Here is a 24,423-nt window from a genome sequence, read left to right as displayed (position 1 = left end):
AATACTCTAGAGAACATTTTCACTATTTTAACTGCTCTCTTCCTTAGAAAAGGCATTTACCTTTGAGTTGTTTACGACCTTTAGCTAAATCATTCATCCATTTCAGGACTTCAGGATCAGATGTCTTGTCAACATGTGAAGGCTGTAAAGGGAAGAAACGTGGGGGTGGAAGAGAGAAAAGGAGAGAGAGAATAAAGTAAAAACAAAATTGTAACAATCAAAGCACACAAAGATAATTCAGGCACATATATAACTTGGAGAGAAATTCAGGCATTAAAACCCCAGCTGATGTAGATGCTTCTGAAAAATAGAGCAAATATTCTTGACCACCTCCCCACTGTCATCTTGTCATGGGCAATGTTTATAAACACAACAGGCAAACAGCATTTTTAACATAGCCCTGACTATGCTAGTGCCCTCAAAGCCTAAACCTCATTGACCTTTGAGCACCTCGCACCTCATTTCCAGGACATTCTTGGCATTAGTGTAGATGACTGCACTGATATGAACCTGCACTTGCTCCCTTGCCTCTGCTCACATACAAGGTTTATGACCATAACCTGTCTGGGGAAAACTGGAAGATTAATTGCTATCGTCATTCCCTCCATACTAAAGAAAGGCTATCCCAGGATCTTGAAAATCTGACAAAAGTCTTGAGAACTCAGTATGTCTGGGGAATACCCAGATCTCCTTGCACTGTTTCAATACCCTACTGGATTAGCATTAAAATAAAACTTAATCATGTGTGTGACCTTAGGCATGTTATTTAGCTTCTCTCTCTCCGTCTCATCTATCAAGTGAAGACTGTAATATAGCAACTCCCAGTGTGAGATAAATTAATATATGTAAAACATAGAAAAGCAGTCCACACACATGCTAAACTCTCTAGATATATTAGCTAGAAAAACTAATATTATTGTTATTTTTACTGGCAGTACAGAAGATCGTAGTAGTGTAGTATACAAAGGAATATTGATTATGTCTACACTGACAACAGATGTGGAAGGGTATGTAGGTTCTGTCAAGTAGTTAATTACACTTGGCTATAGCAATAAGAATATATAATTTTTATTTTAGAAGGACATGACTGCTCACATAAATGTTTCACCTTGATTTCTGTATTTATTCTCAGAGCATAAAAGTAGATTTTCTATTGAAAAAAAAAAAAAAACAAACCTAGGAACAAGTGGCAAGTATATCCCCATAAATCAGTAACAAACTTTCTTAAATGAATCAAGGCCACATTAGTGCAGGTTCAAGAAAACTACTGATTCCTTTGAATTGAGCATACTCTAAAGTGTATGCTCAAGATGATATGATTATAAACATTATAATAACAGCCAGAAAATGTGTGCTTTGTTAGTGACCAAGTCCAGTGGCTCTGCCACATTTCTTTCAAGATCCTGTAAATTCATATGATGTCAGCAGGTTGTTAGTGAGAAAGAGGAATAGGAAGAGGAATGTGTTCCTCTCAAGTTCAAAACAAAATGTAGTGTTTATATGAAAGGATTTTTAATTGCCCTTGGGATTAGATTTGTTTTTTGTGAAGCATAAGGCAAGATTCCGTTGCTTCTAGAGTGATATAAAAACAATACATTTTAAAATTCTGATGGAAAAGAAGAATGAAGGAAAATAAAGAGTGTTCTTTGTCCTAGAGACACTCAGACAAGATATTATGATTTCCACTAGGGAAACCCTCGTTTCAGGAATGCGGACAGTGACGCATGGGTGTGCCTCCCAAACAGCTAGCCTGGGCCTACCCAGGGGATGCTGGAATGACGGACGCACTATGCATGGTCTGGTCTACTATTCTGGCTCTTGGTAACAGTCTTGTTATATGGACAGTCAGTGTTTTACATTTGGTATCTCAAAATCATCACAGAATTCTCTGCTCTGATCTGAAAATAAATCTTGTTCTCTGGAACACATCTTTTTCACTGGATATATGCCACATGTCATATATCATACCATCTTTTGAAATACTGTTTTAGAAAAATACCCAAACTGAGATCCTAATCCTATGAGTACCAATGAAATTCATCTTCACCATTGCCAATATGACTTAGGAGAAATTTAAGGCTGAATTTTATGAAGTGATTTTTTTTATTTCCCTACTCTTAGGGGAGCTTTCAAACAAGGTTAAGTCCAGCTCACAAGGATGGCAGCTCTCAAGCCACATGAAAAGTTTTCATATACTAGCTATGGATCTTCAAGCTTTATAACTTCAGAACAGAAATATTTCTGTTTAATAGACCCCAAGGGCCACACACCCATAAATTACAGTGTAGATTTTGTTCAATGCAGTAAAAATGGGCGCCTGAGTCACATAACCGATGGCAAAACTGGACCAAATTTATGGTACGCCACAAAGATTTCTTGATTAGGAATGAAAAGACCCGAGTTGTTTTCTTAGCTAAATGATCCTTTGCTGTATGATCCTAATGAAGTCACTTCCCTTCTCTGGACCTCAGTTTCTCTCATGGTCAAAAAAGAAATAAGACTGGCTGATCCCTTCCAATTCTAACATTCTCTAATTCCATGAATTGGGCCATCTCACTTTTCAATGTCCATTAATCTAACTATAGTTAAATATAAAATCAATTGTATGGAAAAACATGGTTTGGACAGAAATGTGAAGTGGTTGCATTCAAAAACAGAGGGAAAGAGGTAAGTAGTACATAAGCATCAGACTATCACAGAGGCCCAGATGGAGTGTGGATTTAAAAATTAGCAGTGGGTGCCATTAGTTCCACAGTTAGGCTGCCAGGAAGGAGAGTCTTAAACACAATAACCAATTAAAGGTCATTGGCATATCAAACCTCTAACCACAGCCTGGCACTCTGACAGGAAGGGCAAGGGGAAGCCCTGTTTCCTGAAACACAGAAGGTTCTGATCACACCAGACTTTTATACATTCTGAGGCTGCAGTGACCATGAAGCTTTCTTCCCCTGTTGTTCCTGAATCCATCTGTCTACATGTATGAGTGTTTCAGTGTGCGGGCATGTGTCTGCTCTGGCACTAAAGCTTCTCTGGACAAGGGCAAAAGGTTCCAGGAGAAATTCTCTTCCAAAATAGCCAACTGCCAGGAGACTGCTATAACTGAGAGAAATAATCCAGGGTCTGTGGCTACAAATAGAAAAGTCCAATGGAAAATTAGTATGTATAATTTTCTGGCAAGACAGAGACTGCCGCAGAATATCCTATTCAAATACCACTCAGATTCTAAAGTCAATCATCTCTAAACATGGGAATAAGCATTATACATGCACTCCCTCATTTAATAATCACCAATTTCAGAAAGATCTACTAATATTGACTCCCATTGAGACTCAGAAATATAAAGTTTAAACAATCCACAGTCACAAGTTCCTTAGTGACAACTGGATTCAAATCCAGATCAGTCTGATTCCAGAAGTGCCAGTTAAGAAATAATTGACAGGTACTGGGAATGGAGCCCATAGATGCTGCTCTGCAGTTGCAAATGTGAGAGCATCACTGATGCAGTAAGATTCCACTGGCACACAGAGAAAATCAACTTCTCTTGGCTATCTGGAGTTTTCAAAATGTGGATATTAATAAATTTTACTTCCATTCTTTCTCTGAAAAACCTGCTCATCTTTAATCTACCAGCCCAAGCCTGAGCTGATAGGACACAACTACCTTAGACAGTTACAAATCTTTGCCAAGTATGCGTTTCCTTTTCTGAAGTCCTGGGTGGAACACCGTCCCACCTATAATAAATTACCCAAATTTGGTGACTGCCTAATGAAAGGAAGACAAGAATCTTCAAAAATTTGGAGGTTGTCTTGAAAACCAATATGATACATCTTCCATTTTGCAACACTTAAAACCCCTCTTTTAGTGGAAAACACAAACAGGAAGAACGGGAGAGTAGACTATTACCCACTCTCACCTCCCTCTCGAAAACTTATCCCACACTCATACAGACCTGCCAATTGCCGCTATACCAAGTGCTTTGTGAGCCTTTAAATATTTCAAGATGTATGAGACATTATTCCTTGTTCTCTTTGATTCTAATAACAAGCTGTTCTGGGCCCTCTGCCAAAGACCTGATATCTTTGTGCAATTCTACATGAATATATTTTTTCTCTATGCCATGGTCACCATTAGAGAAAATAAATAAAACTAACATTGGTCATGAGGACACTTACCTCTGACTCTATATTGGTCTTAAATAAGACAATAAGAGCTTCCGCACAACAGCACAAAAACTGATGGAAGGACGGATCAGGATTTGTTCTTATGAGTGACCTGAACCGATGTCACTGGGAGGACCTCATCCATCAAAAGGAAGTACTTTAGTGTTGAAAAAAACTCTCTCCCTCATTCTGTTCCACAATTAGAGATTCTGCCTTTGGGTCTTTAATTGGTTCTTATTAGAGGGTTATTAGAGAGCAAAAGAAAAAAATGAAGGCCATCATTTAAAAGTTTTCCAAAGTTGGTCCTAGGAAACACTAGTGAAGGTAAAATTTCTTGGTGAGAAAATGGGAATCAATAATCAGTTTGGAAATAAGAGCTGTAAACCGTCACTAGGTTATACCTTACTGGTGATCCACTGACCTGCTGTGAGATAACAAGACAGGCCAGGATGGGCTCTCAATTCATGACAGATCCTAGTTTGCTGATCAAACAGAGCTGTCCACTGGCACAGAGGGGTACCCAAAAAAGGACAGAAAAGCCCACACACTTAGTATCTGACACAATCCTCTGTTGTATTCGAACTCCAGCTCCTTACCCGGTATTTCTTTTCTTGTTCAAATTTTTCTTCAAATTTCCGAATTTTCCGTTTGAGGCTCTGGATATGCTTGGTGAGTTGAGTAATGGTCTGTGGCTCCTTGCCATCACCACAGCTGCACCGTGAAGAACTTCTGGGCCTATGATGATCATAGGGAGGGGAAGATTCATCAAAAATAATCATCTTCCAGCAGTGAACACTGCTGCTGGATGACAAACCAAGCTCCCTAGATTTTCAGAGAAGTCTGGAGACATTTGGTCTATAAACCAAGCTTCCTAGACTTTCAGAGATGTTAGGAGTCAACTACAGTAGTATCTGTTCATCAATGGAGACCCACTGTTCACAGAACTCCAATTGGACAGATGTCCTCAGGGATTTTGGCATATAAATACCAGAGTATTAGCACAGGAAATGCACTAGTTAAATCTTGGGAGAAATCAATTTAGGACTGAAAACAGACAACCCTGTTATGGTGATTTCATCAATGGGTTGCATGAACTACCAACATCTGCAAGGAAAATTTAGATGACTAATAAGTTTTTCTTGACATGAAAGAGCCTCTGGGGATCTGATGACATAAAAGAGCCTCTGGGGATCTGATGACATAAAAGAGCCTCTGGGGATCTTGACATAAAAGAGCCTCTTCACAATGTGTACACCTCCTCACATGACACACACTTTATAAGCATTAGCAATAATTCACTAACTCCCTCAGGTCCATCAGTAGTCCAAGAGCCCAGATTTAGATAAATTCATGAATAGCAGTAGGACCTAGCTATCAAGGGGAAACTAGGAATTCCCCACACATATTTTTTTGCCAAAGCAATCTCATTTAGCTATAGATCAAAATTATTCGTGAAACTTTAAAGGAAAAGAACATATACATCCACACCTTTTGGTGAGATGGAGCAGCAATTGAAAACTACTACTCTTCTCAAATCTAAGAAACTAAGGTGACCAGCTCCCAAGTACAGCAAAAATCTGTTTACTGGGGCTAAAAACAGAAAGTATATTGAGCTCATCAAGAATGATATCTGGGGGGGCGGAGCAACATGGCGGCAAGGAGACGCTGCGAGTAAGATCTCCCATTAAAAAAAGTGAATAGGGAGGAAAAGCGGCAGGTCCCAGTGAGAACTGGGACACGGAAGATAAACGGGTGACGCCAGCGAACTGCCCGAAGAAGAAACTGGCCATAAAAGAGGACTAGAAGGGAGGGAAGCGCAGAACCCTGCTCCCCTCCCCGCCCACAGAGGCGGCACTCTCCGACCGGCAGAGAGGAGGAAACAACAAACCAAAACGGCCCACAAGAACAAACGACGCAGCAAGCGGGACTGTGAGTGGAAAGGAACTATTGCAGCCACCACACCCCGTGAACGGGAGCTGAGGCGAACCCTGCAGGATCCGCCGCGGCGGTGAGCGAACGGCTCCGGGCGCCATTAGAGAAGAACAAAGACCCCGGGAGACGCGCACACAGCCCGGGCTGCCAGTAAGCCTGCGCGGGAAAGCAGCGCGCTCGGGGAGCTTGAAAAGCAAGTGCAGACCTGGATCTCGGCTGCCCAGGTCCCTGCGCCTGCGACCTAGGCTTGTGGGGAGACGACCTAGGCTTGCGGGAGACACACGGAGGTCCTCACTGAGGTGAAGGTCCCTCCCTGAGTGAGCAGGAACCAGGCGCCCAGGCACGGGAGCTGTGCAAAAGGCACCATTCCCGCGCCACTGAACTGGGCTACAGCCCGCGTCCTGGAACTGAGGGCTTTGAACTGAGACCCGGGGCATGAAAATTCGGGGCGTGGTTTCTCCACGACGGTGGGGCACAAGGCAGACACAGCACCCCAAAGCTGTTGAGGTGTACCCTACCATTCCCGCTCTGTTCTCTGTCCCACGGGGTGGGGGGAGGCGAAAAACAGCCCCCCAAGGACAATAGGAGAGATCTCTGGCGCCACCTAGCGACCAGGAAAAAAAAAAGTCACTAACACCCTATAAAACAGGACATTTCTTAAGACTGCTTGAAAAGGGCAGAAGGTTTCTGGAGGACCCAGTGGCCAGCCGGGAAGTTATTCCATGCCAGGCCCCTTCCGATCAGCAGTCTGAGCCCACAGAGGGAGCAGGCACCCACGTCTGGGGCAGACTGGGTGCGCAGAAGAGTGTGCCTGAAACCGGAGGCGCAGGGACTGCATCCGCTTCGCCATTTGAGAACAGGGACATTTCTTCAGTAAAAACTGCCTAAAACCAGCAGAAAGCTCCCCCAGAAGACAGAGATGGCTCCTGGAAGAGCCAGAGGGGAGCGGAGAAGTTCACCCAAGATGTCAGTCAGTCCGAGCAACACAGTGTCCCAACGCATACGACAAATTAGAAAACAGACAGTAGGGAGTAGAAGAACCACACGCAACCTAAAAACTCCTCAGGAAAGAAGCACACCACAAAAAGAAAACCACTCCCCAGATTGCAACGACAGCAACTTGGAAGAACTTCTGAGCCTTCCAGAAAGAGAATTTAAAATTGCCATGATTAAAAAGTGATAGATCAGAAGAAGGAAATTGAGTCCCTAAAGAGGGAAGTAAGAGAAATGCAGGAGATCAAAGAATTAATGGAGGAACTAAAGAACTCTGGGAAAAGCAATGAAAGCAGAATAGATGAAATGGAAGAACGAATAAGTAATCTTGAAGACACAGAAATAAAAAGAACCAAAACAGAAAAGGAAAGAGAAGTACGAAGGAAAAAGAATGAAGAAAGACTTCGGGAACTATCTGACTCCATGAGGAAAGAAATATAAGAGTTATAGGAATTCCAGAAGGAGAGGAGAGAGATGTAGGAACAGATAAAATATTCAAGAGATATAATTGAAGAGAACTTCCCAAATGAGAAGAAGGAGCTGAAAATTGATATACAAGAAGCAAGAAGAACACCAAACTTCCACGACGAAAGAAAAACACAGCAAGACACATAATAGTAAAGCTCCCAAGAATCCAGGACAAGGAAAAAATAATGAAGCTGACAAGAGGGAAGAAACAGATAACATTCAAAGGAAAACCAATCAGGCTGACATCAGACTTCTCTGAAGAAACACTACGGGCAAGGAGAGAGTGGAGGGACATAGTCAACAGACTCCAAGAAAACAGATGCCAACCAAGAATACTCTATCCCGCAAAGCTCTCTTTCCTCCATGAAGAAAGAATATGGACCTTCCCAGACAAAGAGAAACTCCGGAATTTCATTGCGACTAAACCCCCACTCCAAAAAATACTACAAGGAATCCTAAAGCCAGAACCTCAGAGGGACGAATAACAACGAAAGAAGACCAAAAAAAAAAAAAAAGTTATTAAAAGAATAAATAAAATCAAAGGAAAGACAAACATAATGGCAAATACAGATGCTAACATATCAATATTAACTCTAAATGTAAATGGACTAAACTCTTCAATAAAAAGACACAGAGTTGCAGCCTGGATTAAGAAACAAAACCCAACCTTTTACTGTCTCCAGGAAACACATTTAGCTACAAAAGATAAAAATAGGCTCAAAGTCAAAGTATGGAAAACAATCCTACAAGCAAATGGGCCAAAAAAGAAAGCAGGACAGCTATACTTATATCAGATAAAACAGACTTCAAACTCAAAAAAATAAAAAGAGACCCCAATGGTCACTACATTATGATTAAGGGGACAATACTTCAAGAAGAAATAACACTCATTAACATATACTCACCAAACGAAAGAGCACCAAAATATATCAGACAACTGTTGTCCTCTCTGAAAACAGACATCAGAGAAAACACATATGTAGTGGGAGACTTCAACACACCACTATCAACAATGGATAGATCAACAAGACAAAAAATAAGTAAAGAAACTAAAGCTCTAAATAAGGACCTAGAGCATTTGGGCTTAACAGACATCTATAGAACACTAAACCCAAAAAAACGGAGGAGTACACATTTTTCTCAAGCGCACACGGATCATTCTCCAGGATCGATCACATACTGGGGCACAAGACAAACATCAACAGATACACCAAGATTGAAATCATACCAACCATCTTTTCTGACCACGAAGGCATCAAACTAGAAATAAATCATAAAAAGAAGGCAAGGAACTATCCTACCTCATGGAGATTAAAAGCCACACTACTGGAAGACCACTGGACTAACGAGGAGATCAAAGAAGAAATTAAAAAATTCTTTGAATTGAATGACAAGGAGGACACCAATATCCTAAATGTATGGGATGCAGCAAAAGCAGTAATAAGAGGAAAATATATAGCAATAGAAGCTCACATCAAAAAACAAGAAAACTCAAAGAAACAACCTAATCTCGAAGCTCAAAGATCTAGAAAAAGAACAACAAAAAAACCCCAGAACCAGTAGAAGAAAAGAAATAATAAAAACCAAAGCAGAAATAAATGAAATTGAAACTAAAAAAACAATCCAAAAGATCAATGAAACCAAGAGCTGGTTCTTTGAAAAAATAAATAAAATAGACAAACCCCTAGCCAGGCTCACAAAGGAAAAAAGGGAGAAAGCACAAATACACAGAATCATAAATGAAAGAGGAGAAATCACAACGGACACAGCAGAAATCAAAAGAATAATCAGTAACTACTATGAACAGTTATATGGAAACAAGTTCAACAATCTAGAGGAGATGGACAAATTCCTACAACTCTACAATCACCCAAAGCTAGATAAAGAAGAAATAGAACACCTAAACAGACCAATTTCAAGCAGCGAAATTGAAATGGTAATCAAAAACCTCCCCAAAAACAAAAGCCCAGGACCTGATGGATTTACAAATGAATTCTACCAAACATTCAGAGACGAATTAGTGCCTATCCTTCACAAACTCTTCCAAAAAATTGAGAAGGAAGGGACAATACCAACACGTTCTATGAAGCCAACATTACACTAATACCAAAACCGAACAAGGACAACACAAAAAAGGAAAACTACAGGCCAATCTCCCTAATGAACACTGATGCAAAAATCCTCAATAAAATTTTAGCTATCAGAATCCAACAATGTATCCATAAGATAATTCACCACGACCAAGTTGGATTCATTCCAGGGACACAAGGATGGTTTAACATCAGAAAATCAATCAACGTTATCCAACACATCAACAAAAAGAAATATAAAAACCATATGATAATATCAATAGATGCTGAGAAAGCTTTCGACAAAGTGCAACACCCATTCATGATAAAAGCCCTTGAAATTCTTGGGATACAAGGAACATACCTCAACATCATAAAGGCCATCTATGACAAGCCAACAGCCAGTATCATTCTCAATGGTGAAAAGCTGAAAGCAATTCCATTAAGATCTGGAACAAGACAAGGATGTCCACTCTCACCACTGCTTTTCAATATAATACTGGAAGTCCTAGCCAGAGCAATAAGACAAGAGAAAGACATCCAAGGAATCCAAATAGGAAAAGAAGAAGTCAAACTATCACTATTTGCAGATGATATGATAATATACACAGAGAACCCCAAAATCTCCACAGAAAAACTAATTCAACTCATCAATCAATTCAGTAAAGTGGCAGGATACAAAATCAACACGCAAAAGTCAGTAGCCTTCCTATACACAAACAATAAATCTGAAGAAGAAGAAATCAAAAAAACCACCCCTTTTATTATCGAAACAAAAAAATCAAATATTTGGAATAAATCTAACAAAAGAGGTAAAGGACCTATACAAAGAAAACTATAAAACACTGTTAAAAGAAATAGAAGAAGACACAAAGAAATGGAAAGACATCCCCTGCTCATGGATTGGAAGAATAAACATTATTAAAATGGCCATCCTACCAAAAGCAATATACAGATTCAATGCTATTCCAATCAAAATCTCAATGGCATTCTTCAAAGAAATAGAACAATTATTGATGAAATTCATATGGAATCACCAAAAACCCCGAATAGCCAAAGCTCTACTGAAAAAAAAAGAAGGAAATGGAGGCATCACACTCCCAGTCTTCAAACTATACTACAAAGCCATAATCATCAAAACTGCATGGTATTGGCACAAGAACAGACATACAGACCAATGGAATCGAATAGAAAATCCAGAAATAAACCCACAGATTTATGGTCAACTAATCTTTGACAAAGGAGCAAAGACTATGCATTGGAGCAAAGAAAGTTTGTTCAATAAATGGTGCTGGGAAAACTGGGTCGCTACATGCAAAAGAATGAAGCTTGACCACTACCTCACACCATACACAAAAATCAACTCAAAATGGATTAAAGAACTAGACATAAGACCTGAAACCATAAAATACATAGAAGGAAATATAGGCGAAACACTACGGGATTTGCACATCAAAGACATCTTTACAGACACATCACCCAAAGCAGTGATAGTGAAGAGAAAGATAAACAGCTGGGACTACATCAAATTAAAGAGCTTCTGCACAGCAAAAGAGACAATAACAAAAACAAAGAGAAACCCCACCAACTGGGAGAACATTTTTGCACCCAACACTAATGATAAAGGACTGATCACAAAAATCTGCAAAGAGCTGATGAGACTCAGCAACAACAAAGAAAATAATCCAGTCAAAAAATGGGCAGAAGAGCTAAAAAGAAACTTCTCTGAAGAGGAAATGCAAATGGCCAACAGACATATGAAAAAATGTTCAACATCACTTGTAATCAGGGAAATGCAAATCAAAACTACCATGAGATACCATCTCACACCAGTGAGAATGGCACATATTAAAAAAACTAGCAACAACAAATGTTGGCGAGGATGTGGAGAAAAAGGAACTCTTGTGCACTGTTGGTGGGAGTGCAAACTGGTCCAACCATTATGGAGAGCTGTGTGGAGATTTCTGGACCTACTAAACATAGAGCTTCCATATGATCCAGCAATTCCACTCCTAGGTATTTACCCAAAGGACACAGAAACATCAATTCCAAAGAGCACCTGCACTCCTATGTTTATAGCAGCACTGTTTACAATAGCTAAGCTTTGGAAACAACCCAAATGCCCAAAAATAGATGACTGGATCAAGAAGATGTGGTACATATATACCATGGAATATTACTCAGCATTCAAAAAAGATAAACACATGCAATTTGCAGCAACATGGATGGCACTGGAAGGGATCATGCTCAGCGAAATAAGCCAAAAAGAAAAAGAAAAATACCGGATGGTCTCACTCATAGCAGGAATCTAGAAAACTTAAATAAGGGACCAGGAAAATGAATATAAGAAAGTGAGAATCAAAATCAACAAAAAACTATGAACCAGAGACACTTTTTGGGGGGTGGGGGCGGGAGGGAAGGATTGGGGTCAGAATGGGGCGTTTGCAATTGTATGGGGGAATATAAAAATAAAATTTAATATTTAAAAAAAAAAAAAAAAAAAAGAATGATATCTGCAGGTCCATATACTAATCAGGACTCTGGTCATTTCATCAAAAATGTTCAAACATGTGAACTCTTGAGTAGCCTGTATCTCATGAGCATTTTCTACTGACACAGGAGGGGTGGAAACAGCATTCCCAACTACTGTACACTGAGTTTTGCCACTGACCTATTCAGGTCTCACAAATGCATTTGGTAGGCAAGTTTGCACTATTTCAGATACATGCTTCACTGTAGTTTATAAATGTAGTATTTGAAAGGCTGTGTGAAATGAAGATAATAGCAAAACAAGGCTTGCTTACATCATAAACTGTTGAGTACTGGGCGGAGAAGGGGCTGATTCTGGATCTAAGTTGAATCTCTGGCTTTGGCTGAAGATGGAGCACCGTGGTGACAGGAGCGGGTTGTCACCATCAGTGATGTGATAGAGCAGCCTGCTGGTCCCAACAGACTGGAGGTCTTCTGGCACGCTGTCTGCTTCATTCTGCCCATCCCTGTGGTCGGGAGCAGGGTCTGAGGAAACAAGATAAATCATCAAGACTTAGAAGTGACAGAGGGCTTGAGACTGTCATGTTTCTAAATAAATATCATAAACATTTATTATAGTGTCTGGCCTCTTTGTCATTGCTTCTTTCCGGGAATACGGAAAGCTTTCAAAATAGTGTCATGTTTGTTCTCACAGAACCTGGATAGAAAATATTACAAAGCTACTACCACTAACAACATCAACAACAAAACGGAAATATAAACTATTTTAGTATGAGTTATAAGTCAGCAGAGCCCCAAACCACCAAAATCTTGTGTTTATTCAATGCCACTGGCATTTGTTCAAGGGTTTGTTACAAAATATAAGAGCAGATAAAAAGAAAACAATAAAATGGAGCTGAAGCAAAAGATGACAGATTATGAGGAAGAAAATGGATAACAGAATTGCCAGTGGAGTGGGAAGGAAAAGAGGGGAGAGGAGTCCCCAGAGAGAAAATTATTCAGCAGTCATTAAAAATGATGGAGAACTCTGCTTATCAAAATGGAATGGTGTTCACAACAGGCTCAATGAAAAGCATAGATTTCAAAACAAAACTAATGATTCCATTTTATATAAAAAAGAACACGTTTATATGTAACAACAATTACACCGCAAGGTCAAAGAGGCTACATAGTAACTTCAAAGCATGGTAGAATTAGGAATGATTCAAACTTCACATAGCATTCTATTTTGAACAAAAACAGAAAATATAAACAAAACCTGCTCCAAACCCTCTGCCCAGCTAGGCGGCTGGCTTTGTGCCTAATTCTCATTATGCTGATTCCTCTTAAAAATCAGCTCTTAGCTCCCCAACCCAGGGTCTGTCCAGAAGGTGGGCACCCCTGTGGTACAGGTGTGGGCAGCAGAGTGAGTACCATGAGGACAGGGAGTCAGGGTGGACTAGGTAAGGGTCTCTCCGTCCTAAAGCTCTGCACTTATTCAAGAGGCAGCCAAAACAGTCCTTCCTCAATTTTTTTCCAGAAGACAAGTCAAGACAACCCTAGGCTTTCTCTTACCCCTAAAGTAAGAGGAAAACTGGTTTTCTGGGTGGACAAACATAATCTAGAAATACTCACATCTACTTTTCCAAAATAAACATTTATCATAATTGGGTACCGGATGAATTGTAATCAGGTTTACAATGGCTCGTGTTCTCTAGAGCTTGAAATGCAATTTGCTTTGTGTAACATCAAAGGCCTGATTTGGTCCCTATGTGTTTTCAGTTGACTTCTTCCCTTTTGGGTTGCAGACTGGGAGGGTAGGTTACGCCTCCTATTGTGCCTCTAAAGCTCAGGGACAGCACTTCTGTCAGTGGTTGAGACTAGTCAGGCAGCATGGGGTGGTGACTGGGGAAGAGTTGGAACCAGATGAATGTCACTGCCTCGTGCCCCAGCCAGGTGTGCTGGAGTGACAGACAGCTCCCCACAGCAACACCCTTGCTATGAATAATAATCCAGGAAACACTGTGGCAGCCGCCCTCAGGAGTAACAGGAACAAGAGCTATTAACTAACCAGTCACAAATAAAGTAACAATCACCTTCCAAATTGACTAGGCTGTGTCTGGGTTCCTCATCCATGTCTTTTTCTTAAACCAGTAGGCTCTAAGAAGAAATGGATTAATTCATGTTACCTGTTTCTTGGCAGTATCTTTTGGGAAGAATGATGAAGAAAAGAATCCTTAGCAAGCACCTGGGAAGAGGATATTTATGTAGAAATAGGAAAGATCTGAGGCCTTAAACCCTTCAGCTCAGCTATGGCCCCAGGTCAAAATGAATGTGAATCCGCTGGAGCTGATTTTCAATGCCAGAAAGGAGGCACTTTGGTTCCTGGCCACCTGACTGAAGAGGAGGTGAGGAAAGAGTTCAGTTTCTGAAACCCACAGAGTCCAAAGATCTAACTTCACAGAATCACAGACCACTACGAGACCACTTCACAGACTCACAGGACCTACCTTACAGTAGTGTGCAGTGCACTGCAAACCTCCACTTACATGGCATCTGTTTTCTGTGGGTGCTCCCATAATTTACCAGTGCTGCCTAATTAACATCCTGGCCCCTCTTCACCCCCAATTCACCACTGACAGAAGCAGTAAGCTAGAATGATCCCAATGCAACCAAGTGAAAACCAACAGTCAAAACCCAGTAATTTGGTAGCTCTCCAGTTCTTTATCCAAACTCACCATCTGAATTAAGTGGTTGAATTAAATCAACAGAAACGTGTTATGTGTGTGTGTGCATTTGAACAGACAGAATTACTGACATTCTTGATCAGAACAGGCCGGTGAGTTTCAGAGCCAGCCGTCCTTGCTGCCACACTGGGAACAGAGCCCAGGCCACCTTGGACAGACCCTGCTCCCAGACAGGGAGAAGCAATATTGACCTCCGGTGGCTTTTGATGGTTCCCTGGGGGCACAAGACTTTTTTTTTCCAAAGGAAGAGGCAGCTTGCCAGGAGCTCTCATGTGCCCAGTATGTTTGAGAGGAAGGGAACCAAGGAGTCATGCGTGCCTAAACTTTCCTGTAGAGCTCAAGAGAACTCCCTGGCCTCTGTCAGTGTCCCAGTCTTACAGGGCTGCGACAGAGAAGTAAAAGGACACTGCAGTACAATATTGTACCTGTAGTTAATGAAACAGTGTTCTACACTGAAAAGGTTAAGAGGGTGCATCTCATACTGTGTTCTTACCACAACAAAAAAAAAATTGTTCTCCCTCTTCCTTTTTGTATTTGCTAAAATTTCTGTAACAAATGTCTTAGTTTTATGGCAAGGAAAATAAAAATTAATATAAAAATTTGGAAAAAAGAAAAAGAAAAAGCATTCTTGAGAGGGCAAGTAAGAAACAATGCCAGCTCAGCACTCTAGAGAGCAAAGGCTGTGAGACGGAATCCTAGGTCTATCACTGAACAAGAGGCAATTCAGAAACAATGGATCTTTCTAGACTTCAATTTCTTCATCAGTAAAATGGTAAGAATAATAGTGACAGCCTCACAAGGCTGTGAGGATAAAAGGAAACGACCTTTTTACAAATTTTGCCATATCTATTTTGCATAGACCTATTTTTAAAAAAATATGTACATATATGTACAGCAAACAAGTATATCATATGTATAAGTTTATATATTTTCTACATATATTTATTAATATATATATGGATAGATACACTTCAATTTAGTTTAATTTCAGTTCCATTCTAGGCAAGGTGGCCAAGAAATCATGAATTTGATACTACATTTTTTAACTAAAGCACATTACCATAAATTGCTATTAAAACAAAAATGATCACCTGTGCTTCCTTTGTATAGCATATTTGGTGAAACACTAAGATGGAGTATAAAAACTACTAAACACGGTAATCATGAAAACCTCATTTTAATAATTATTATAATCAAATAAGGAAATAAAACATCTTTGCTTACGAGCACCAACCACACTAGAGTCCCTGTGGGGTTACTGTGGAAAATGAGAAACAATATACCCCCCCTATATTTATAAATAAGGACTGATAGGACAGAAAGTAATAATAATCATCTATCATATCTAATATTTATGGACTGGTTCACTATGTCCTCAGGGTTTATACTTGTATTTCATCTTCATAACAACTATATGAGACTGGTAGTAATAGGATATTCACTTTAAATTTAGTAGGGAAAGTGGTACGACTGTGTGAACTCCACCCAAAGAGGGCTTGCCCAGGGCCCATGGCACATCTCTGGCCCTAGGAGCTTACGAGGGTTTCCCACAGTCACTCAATGAGCAGTAGGGAATACACAGAAGAGAAATATTCATCATCCTTGGTGTGTGAGGCCATGAGACCACTTCTGAGCTCGCTATACCTCTAGGCAGAAGCAGATGCTGCACTATGGCTGTTAAATAAGTCAGTTATATTGAAAATGATATCTTCTGATGTGAATTTTTAAAGCAATTCAATATTTAAATAAGTATCACTACTTGAGCTGGACTGCTGAAATCTGAGTAATAAATAGCCACCGTCTTATGGACTTAAGTTTTGCTTGCGTTTGACATCATAGTAGACTCCTAAGTGGCATTCAACATCCAAAAAGTCAAACATCAGCCTTTGTTGATTTTAAAAATGAAATGAGCCAAAAGCCTGTTGTGATTCCAATGAAGCTCAAGTCTCAGAGTTCTCAGCCTCCCTATCTGGACAGGTAACGGAAAGTTTAATAGTGACACACACAAAAGAAGCTGTGAAAACAAAAATAAAACGCAACCAACAATCATGTGGTGGATACAAGATGGGTTTGGTTTTAAGTATTTTTGACTAAGAGGTTAGCTATGGGGTCACAAAAGAACAGACATGAATAAGCCTGAAGTGATCCCGGTAACTAAGCTGGGGAAATAGATGAGCTTGCTTGAGGAGAGACCACTGTGAGGCAAGACATGACATGGCCAATGTAGCATGGGCAGGGTAGGAATGAGGGCAGATGAGGAAAAAGTCAGGTTGGCATCAATAATGAGAAACTAAGTGGGGAGAGGTAGGCACTCCAAGCAGGCTTCTGCATGCCAGCTTCTGTGGATGGGCACCTGAAATATTAGGGAGCTTGAGGGGTAGGAAACTATTTTGTGAAAACAGGCATTAAGACAGACACCCTGCCAATTCCAAGAGGTAGTTTACCAACATGAATCAAAACATGTGCTACAGTCTCAGAAACACCTAGATTCAGGCCCCACTGATGTGTGACGTGGACAAACTAATCTTTTTCAGTATCAGTGCTCTCATCTGTCACATGGAAATTCATTCATCCATTATTCAACAATGTTATTGACCATCTACTGAATGCCATGTCCTGTTTTAGGTGAGAAGGATACTAGTATCTACTTCATAAATTGTGGGGAGGATTAAACAAGATAAGGACCCTCATGCTTAGGACAGTGCTGAGGGGAATATAAAGTCTATCAATAATTGTTAATTGTAGCTTTGTATTTATGCTGGTATCTCTGACCTAGTTAGGGAACTTAGGAAGGGAGCCAGCTATGGGAAGAAAGGTAAGCTCAGTTCCGATGCACTGAGTTAAGAGACATTTTTGGTCATCCAGGTAGAGATTGTCCAACATGCCCTGGATATGTATGGTTGGGGAGCTCACAAGATCAGCTAACTAGAATCTGTTTTAGAAGCAGTTCCCCCCACCCTGCTTCTGAGTAGAAAGTAGAGCAACGAACCTCAACTTACTTTGAGAGAATCAATGAAATTCAGTGAAAATGAAAGGCAATAGATTAGGATCCTTGGTTAGTTGAGCACTGAGCAATTCCAAAACTCTTTCTGAAAACCAAAAGCTACATGGATCAAGAAACCTCCCCTCAGATCTAAACCTATTCCTTGCCTATACATTTTTGGCTAAAATCTGTTAGGTTTCTGTCTGTAAATACAGATCCAGGTTTCAAAGTAGATCTAAAAGTAAATTTAATCCCATCATTACTGTTCCCTAGAAAATTACAAGAGGATAATGTTAGCATAGTTTTTGCCATTATACTTAACATATGCAACATTTTTTACCAAGTAAATAAAACATTTAAATTGCAGAAATAAATAAATATTAAGTCTTCATGGTATGTTGTCATTGATTATTTTAAAAGTCCAATAGTAACTTACATACACATTCCAAAAATTTGATTAGTATTTTCATTGCCTTTATATATCTGCAAAGAATAAATGACTTCCGGTTTTAAAAAAAAGGTCACAGCAACAGAGGCCCAACCAAAGTAAAATCACAATGTCATTTAGCTAAAATGCTTGTTACAATATAATTCTGGGAGGTGAAAACAGTTTTAACTCACCCAACTTTTCAGTGAACTCTACCCTAAATCAGATCTGTACTGTGGGTCAAGGTAACATGACCCATGCTGAGCATAGGTAACCTGTGAGATACACAAAGGTCTGTTGTATTGGGAAAGGAAAGAATTCAATAAATTTGTGTCTAGGTAAAATTCAATAAATACCTTAAATATGCTTCCATTTCACACCAAAACTAACTGTGGCAGCCTCTGCCACTGCGGCAGCATCTGCCCCTGTGGCAGCTCCTGCTGCTGAACGCCAGTGAGTATGCTGGACAAAGGGTGGCTGTAACTCAGACACATAAAGTCAGAGTACATAAGACCCCCTTCCCCTGTGCGATGGACTGGACAGCCAATGACGGGTAAGATTGGGGGCAGACTACAGAAGGCACTGGCTGCACATGTGTCTGCGACTCCTGACAACCTAAGACAGGCGCAGTCCCCGAGGGGATTCATAAAAACCCCTTCTCAGGCCTTATAAGAAAATGGCTGCTATAGAGCAATGCCATTGTATTCCAGCTAACACTGCCCAGTTTGCTGAGACCACACCGCTAATCTTTAACTTACAGTTCAATAGCTTTGTGCTTCACTGCCCAGTTGCTACTTTAAACTGGTTTGACTACTTACAGAAAATGCTTGAGAATTTAATCAAGAAAAATAGTTGTTGTGATTTTATAATAGTAAATTTAAACAACAGAACAAGTTATAAGTAATAGTAAAGAAATATCTATGTTATAGTATATAAATAATACACAATGAAGATGGAAAATTAATAGTTGAATCAATGTTTAAACTAAGGTTAATAACAAAGACCTGAGGGTCAAAAATGGTTTAGGATGAAGGAGACCTCTTGCTGAGGTCTCGGTATGTACTTGATTTATTGACGATTGTACATGATTGAAATCTAGAAATGGTGCATATTGTTTTTTGTTATGTTTCACTGCATGTAATAATTTGATGTATGATTAACCACATACTGTGAAAAATAATCTTATGTAATGGTAAAAAGATGTATAAAAAGAGAAGGTTGATTCCAGCAAATTACGCTCAGATTTTCACTCCCTTAGAGTGTGTCTGGGTGTCATTTCTTTCTTTCTCTTCCGCCCGAATCCTTTGACCACCTCGTGCTCGTTCTCGCTCAATCCCGGAGACTGCCTCAATCTCCCCGCCGCTGCTGGGCTGGTCTGTGGCAACTAACAAAGGATTCTTAGCAAAGGATGATTCCAAAGGGTGAAAAAGGAGGACGTAAAGACCACTAGATTGAATGGAGACAGGAAGACAAAGCAGCTAGGTAGTGGGTGAGAAAGAGAAGCAGCCAGAAAGCTGTGGGAGCAGAAGAAAAACAGAAAGACACCATGGTGGAGGGGGTGGGTGAGAAGAAAGGCAAGGCAGGATGACAAAGGTTAAGTTCGTGCAGTGGGGGTAAACTCCTCAGACCTGAGGCCTTCAGCTGTCTGTGATCTCCACCCTAGATCAGAGCTGTTCAGTGGGCTACAGTAACATCACTCACACTGAGGACAGGTGAGCTTGCCGTATTGGGAAAAGGAAGAAATCTTTTCTTTGTATTGTTTTGCAGTTGAACATCTGAGGCAAGGATAATTCATATTTTTGGAAGCACCAAGCCAGAAATCCAATCTGGGGGGAAAAAAGCAACAATCTTATAGACAAATCTACAAGATTATCTGAATAATCAGAAGAAAAAGGGAAAGAATTGAGATTTATTCCTTTTTATATATACACATTGACAAAAAATCAGCTGAGAAACAAGCAAGGGAAATAGACAGTGAGTAGTAGCTAACCTCTGAAAATACCCTTTCCCCTCCCCTTATCATAAAAGTGAAGCCAAATGCTAAGAATACAGAACTCTGCCTCAGTCGTGGAGCAAGCGTCATCTGTGATCCTGTACAGGATTCAGATACATCCCCTTGGTATAAAGAGAGAGCTAGTACTGTGATTCTCAGCATTTTTCAGCCTAAAGGACGCTCTAGGTGTTCTAATCAATTCCTGCACAATTGATCACCTCCCTGTACAGCTGACAGAAGTCTGCTAGTCAGATAACAAAAGCCATTTCAAAAGGGAGCTTAATTTATGAGTAGATACATTTTGCAGAGCAGAAGGAAAATTAAATATACAATGTAAACAGGAAGACTACAGAAGGGAATTTCAAACTACAATAGGAGCTCAATCTTTATTCGGCTTATCCAATGTCAGTAAAACAAAATAAACAAAGATTTTTAAATGACCATAATAAGTGGGAATCTATGCACAGGGAAAAGGAATGCATGAGAACTCACTCTACTCTCTGCCCAAGTTCCTATAACCCTAAAACTGTGTTTTGAAATAAAGTCTTAATTAAAACCACATGCCCACAACTTTAATTCTATTGGTTAAAAGCCTGGGTTCTGGTCTGAGATGTCACTTGCTATTACACTAGTTCACTTAAGCAAAAGGTATTTTTTTATTATTTTTTATATCATTGTTCATTTTTTAAAAATATTTGCTTCCTCCCATCCCCTCAGGTATAGTCCCCATAGAGTTTCCTTCACCAATGCACCCGGGCACCATCACCTCAGTCCCCTGTGCTCCTCCTTCCCTTCCCCTGATTCCTCTCCCTCCTCCTCCCCACAGGATGTCTCTGATTTATAATTCTGTTTTTTGTTTTGTTGTGTTTGGTATTGTTATTATTTTTTTACACTGATGTCTTATTTGGCTCCCCTATATACCTCGTATAAGTGAAACCATCTGATATGTTTCTTTTTCCTTCTGGCTTATTTCACTGAGCATAATTTCTTCTAGCTCCATCCATGTTGCTGAGAATGGCATGAGTTTATCTTTTTTGATAAGCAAAAGGTATTTATAACAGCAATAGTCTATTAAGCTAGTAGTTGGATAATTACATCATATTATAATTTCAGAATCCTTTCTTTAGAAAACAAGGGGTTAATGTGATATTCCCTCTTTTCAAAGACTATGAAGATGATTATAAAAACATCATAGAAAAATTATTAACTATAAAGATCTTTTCCAGCCAAGTAATGTCATAGGTTTAGCACAGGATAGATTTTATGGTAACAAATGTAGTTTTAATTTTAATAGGAGGTAATTATCTGACCACCAGCTTTATAGACTATTATTATAAAATACCTTTTGCTTAAGGGAACTAGTATAATGTCAATCACATGCAAGGATCTTGAGATGATCTACAGAATGAACAGTACTAAATGTCATTTCTATACCTTGAAAGTAGTTTAGTAATTATGATAGAGTAGATATTTAAAAACAAAGGTAAACAATATCAACTGAAGGAAAGGCAACAGAAGCTTTGGATATGGTAAGGAAACCCAGCTTTTTAAATAATGATAGTTGACATTTATTGAGCATTTACCACAGGTGATATGCTAAGAGCCTCACATATAATATGCTATGTCCCTCTCACCAGAACCTTAAAAGCAAATACTATCTTTTCCTCTATTTTGAAGAAAAGAAAACTGAGGTAGAGATAGGTCACATAAACTATCCAAGATTGCCCAACTAGCATATCAAGTTCTACAAAGAGCTATGTTTCTAAACAAGGCAGAGCCAGTTAATACAATTTATTTGTGTTTTCAAGAGTTTATGGCATGGTTTCCATACAAAAAGTTGTTTAAAAACAAAACCAAATGATGATTAGACTAAATGTTTTGCAATCAATACAAAGTTCACTTAACAATATGCAGCAAAGGGCAGGGTTGAATTAGTGTTCTTATGACGAATATGCCAGTACTAATCCTTGCAAATGGATCCTGTAGTAATCTTATTTTACATTTCAAAATGACATTGAAGAGGAAGTAGAGTTGTGAGCCTGAGTTTGCAGATGATGTTGATATTTTTCAAACAGTAAAACATTAAGCAACCACAGAAGTCACAGACCATAAGGTGGCTCCATAGTGGTAGATGACCTTCATTGTGACTCAGTAGGCAATGCAACAGGAGAAAAATTCATCTATCAATTCTTAATAATAAGCACTAAACAACTAATTTGATAAGGAATAGAATTTGGAAAACCTTATAGAAAACAGTGATCTGACCAAAAGCGCCAAGAGCATGCATTTCTAGGTAGAGTTTGAAAAACAATCTTACAAACATAATATTTTTTGACTGTTTTCTAAATAAATCTTGTGCCTGTATTTTCAAGTCTAATTCATTTTATTGAGATCATTGTAGTTTCACATGTAGTAGTAAGAAATTATACAGAAAAATCCCTGTGGCCCTCCCTGGTGGTGCAAGGGGTTAAGACGCTACCTATGAAGCTGTCCACAGCCTCTGTAGCAGGAGCTCGACCCCCAGCTGGCCAGGGAACAACAAACATGGTGCAGCAGACCTCCCGCTGCTCCCCTCAGCAGGGTACTTTGGTCAATCTGCCTTTTCTGTTCCCTACTCTGTCTCTGGTGAATCCTCTCACTGTGCCCCCCCCCCCCACCTCTGGCCTGTATCCCAGCTCTTGTATGCATAAATAAATTGAATCTTTAAAAAAATAAAGAAAGATCCCTTGTACATTTGTCCAAGTTTCCCATTGGTAACACATTATAAAACTGTAATACCTGTGCTTATAGTTAAAAAAAAATTCTGTTTGATTCTATCATGTAGGTCAGGTAAATTCATGTCAAGAAAGGTACAGGGGCCTAGAAATAATTTAGACCAGAGGAGTTGAAGTGATTGTAGGACAAAAAGGCTGTCATAAGTTAATCAATTCTAAATCTAGATCTCTTTAATGTGAAAAAGTCAGGAGTGGATAAGAAAATCATTTTCACTCTATGTATAATATACATAATGTCCAGTGTATATAGGATGGCTATGAATTTAATTTTAAATTCCAGAATAGTAAAGCAATGGAGATATACTATGTAGGCTTGATGGCAAGTAGCATAGTGTTGAAGCACGTAGTTTATGGAGTCCTACTGAGGAAAATGCACCACTCCTCCCTTTTCCTCCCAACCCCCACCATTCAGTAGCAGCCCGTCCTTTCGCAAGTTACGTGACTCTCCAAACTTATTTCCTCATCCTAATCTGGGGATAACAAGCTTATTATTATAATCATGAAGTTCTTATGAAGGTAAGAAAATCCATGTCACAATGCCTAGTACAAATGAAAAGGTCATTGTTAGTTAATGTTATTCTTTTAAAAAAATGTCCTTAAAATCTTTCCAAATCTCAGTACTATGACATTTTGGACCAGGTAATTCTTTGGTGGAGCCATATAGTGGAAGGGTTTCCTGCATTGCCGAATGTTCTGCAGCATCCCTGGCTCCTACCAGATGCCAATAGGACTCACCCTATAACTATGACACCAAAACTGTGCCAAAGGGTGCAAAAAAACCACTGCTTTAAAGGAACCAATGAAGGAAAAATAGCTAAAGTACTACTTTCCACAGTGGTAGCCATTAGTCAAAGCAACAGATCATTCATACTGAAAATATTAAAGTTCAAGGATTTAGAAATCATACAAATAGACAGAGACACAGACCCATAATGAATAATGTTTCCAGAAGACATCTGGAATTCTTTGCACTGCTGAGGTAGAAGTAATGGAGACTGCATTTTCTGACTTCCAAACTGTCTGGGACTACTGCCATCAAGTTGGATGAAACATCAAGTTATTGGGAGAATCAAACCCACCAAGAGGATACCTGAGATGTTCCCGTCCCTGAAATCCAATTATAAACTGCACCTGCAGCAAGAACACATTTTATGGCACTCCTAGAGGGCCACAGTGTTCCAGAAAATATTCCTGAACCTCCCTGAATATCATCCTGATATTCTGATATTCTGATATTCACGGAAATTCTTATCTCTACAATTTATTTTTCCATTGTAGGGTGGGGATCCAAGACATCTGTAAGTTTAATAAGCACTCCTAAGTAAATGGTGACTTCTGGTCAAGTGGACAGTGTCTGTAAATGAGAGAAAAGGTCAAGTTCTCTTTGACTCAGCCCCACCTGCCTCAA

At 39.6% G+C, this 24,423-nt stretch overlaps 1 protein-coding gene across 5 annotated transcripts in view; it reads right to left on the bottom strand.

Moving 5' to 3' along the window:
* Window positions 1-24,423, bottom strand: part of FAM13C (family with sequence similarity 13 member C) — a 127,534-nt gene that overhangs the window by 16,786 nt on the left and 86,325 nt on the right. For all 5 annotated transcript variants that reach the window (XM_037497961.2, XM_037497958.2, XM_037497959.2 and 2 more), the window contains 3 exons: window positions 12,427-12,637; window positions 4,757-4,895; window positions 61-142 (listed from right to left, as the gene is read on the bottom strand). In XM_037497961.2, the coding sequence (XP_037353858.1) occupies window positions 61-142; window positions 4,757-4,895; window positions 12,427-12,637 (432 nt within the window). The remainder of the gene's footprint in view (window positions 1-60; window positions 143-4,756; window positions 4,896-12,426; window positions 12,638-24,423) is intronic.

The sequence above is a fragment of the Talpa occidentalis genome, unplaced genomic scaffold (genome assembly GCF_014898055.3).
Source record: "Talpa occidentalis isolate TD23 unplaced genomic scaffold, MPIMG_talOcc4v2.1 talOcc4.8, whole genome shotgun sequence".
Classification (NCBI taxonomy): domain Eukaryota; kingdom Metazoa; phylum Chordata; class Mammalia; order Eulipotyphla; family Talpidae; genus Talpa; species Talpa occidentalis.
This window is presented reverse-complemented; position numbering and strand designations above follow the sequence as displayed.